General features: G+C 47.9%; 1 protein-coding gene across 1 annotated transcript; it reads right to left on the reverse strand.

Annotated features, from left to right (window-relative positions):
• Positions 1 to 202: 202 nt before the first annotated feature.
• Positions 203 to 670, reverse strand: LOC145661518 (protein GVQW3-like). Its single transcript, XM_081726835.1, has one exon. It carries the CDS (start codon positions 668 to 670, stop codon positions 203 to 205), a length of 468 nt encoding a protein of 155 aa, XP_081582961.1.
• Positions 671 to 893: the final 223 nt, after the last annotated feature.

Genomic DNA, 893 nt, shown 5'->3' on the forward strand with positions numbered 1-893 from the left:
CCGCGGCCCGTATGTGCAGTGAGTGTCCACATCATACTCACAGTATACGAGGTGCTATCCAAAATATTCGGGACTGGTGCTCCCATCTGGTAAAAAATGTACTTTTGGACTAATGACCGCCATCACCCTCGAAGTAGTTCCCTTCCGCACGAAGACACCGGTCCCAGCGATTCTGCCATTGGCCAAACGTATCCTGGAAGTCCTATTCTTTGAGGGTGTTTAGCACCGCCAGCGATGCTTCTTGAATCCTCTCAAGTGTATAGATCCCACGGCCTTTCAACTTGCTTTTCAGTGACAAGAAGGTTGGATCATCAGTTGCAGTCTGACGAAGCTCCGTGCAAACTGCCACACGCTGTGCCTTCTGATCAGCAATCAAGATCCTTGGCACAAATTTTGCTGTGACACGATGCATGCCCAATTCAACAGTCAAAATTCGTTGCCATGTCCCGTAACCAATTGCCACTTCATCAGCAAGGTCGTGAATGGTTCGACGTCGATCCTCACGAACCAATTGTTGAAGTTTGGCAACAATGTCTGGCGTTTTGCGGCTAACGGGCCTTCCAGTGTGGGAATCGTCTTCGATATCTGTACGGCCGGTCCTGAACCGAGCATGCCACTCAAACACACGCGTACGGCTCATCCTGTGTTCCCCAAACACTTGTTGAATCATTGTAAAGGTCTCCGTAGCACTTTTCCCGAGATTCACACAGAATTTGATACACACGCGCTATTCTATTCTCGGATCCATCGTAAAATCGCCATACACCACACACAGAGTAGCATGAAAAGCATTGTGGAAAGTAGAAACTCAACACTTCAACCCAACTGCATGAAACTTTTAACTCTCGCTCATCAGATATGCTAGTCTTGCCATCTATCGGTGAAAAGCTCTA

This window comes from Thermobia domestica, chromosome 10 (genome assembly GCF_964235325.1).
Source record: "Thermobia domestica chromosome 10, izTheDome1.hap1.1, whole genome shotgun sequence".
NCBI classification, from domain to species: Eukaryota; Metazoa; Arthropoda; class Insecta; order Zygentoma; family Lepismatidae; genus Thermobia; species Thermobia domestica.

Bases quoted from the DNA above. Each gene is read 5' to 3' on its own strand.
- LOC145661518 (XM_081726835.1), bottom strand. From the start codon at position 670: ATGATTCAACAAGTGTTTGGGGAACACAGGATGAGCCGTACGCGTGTG.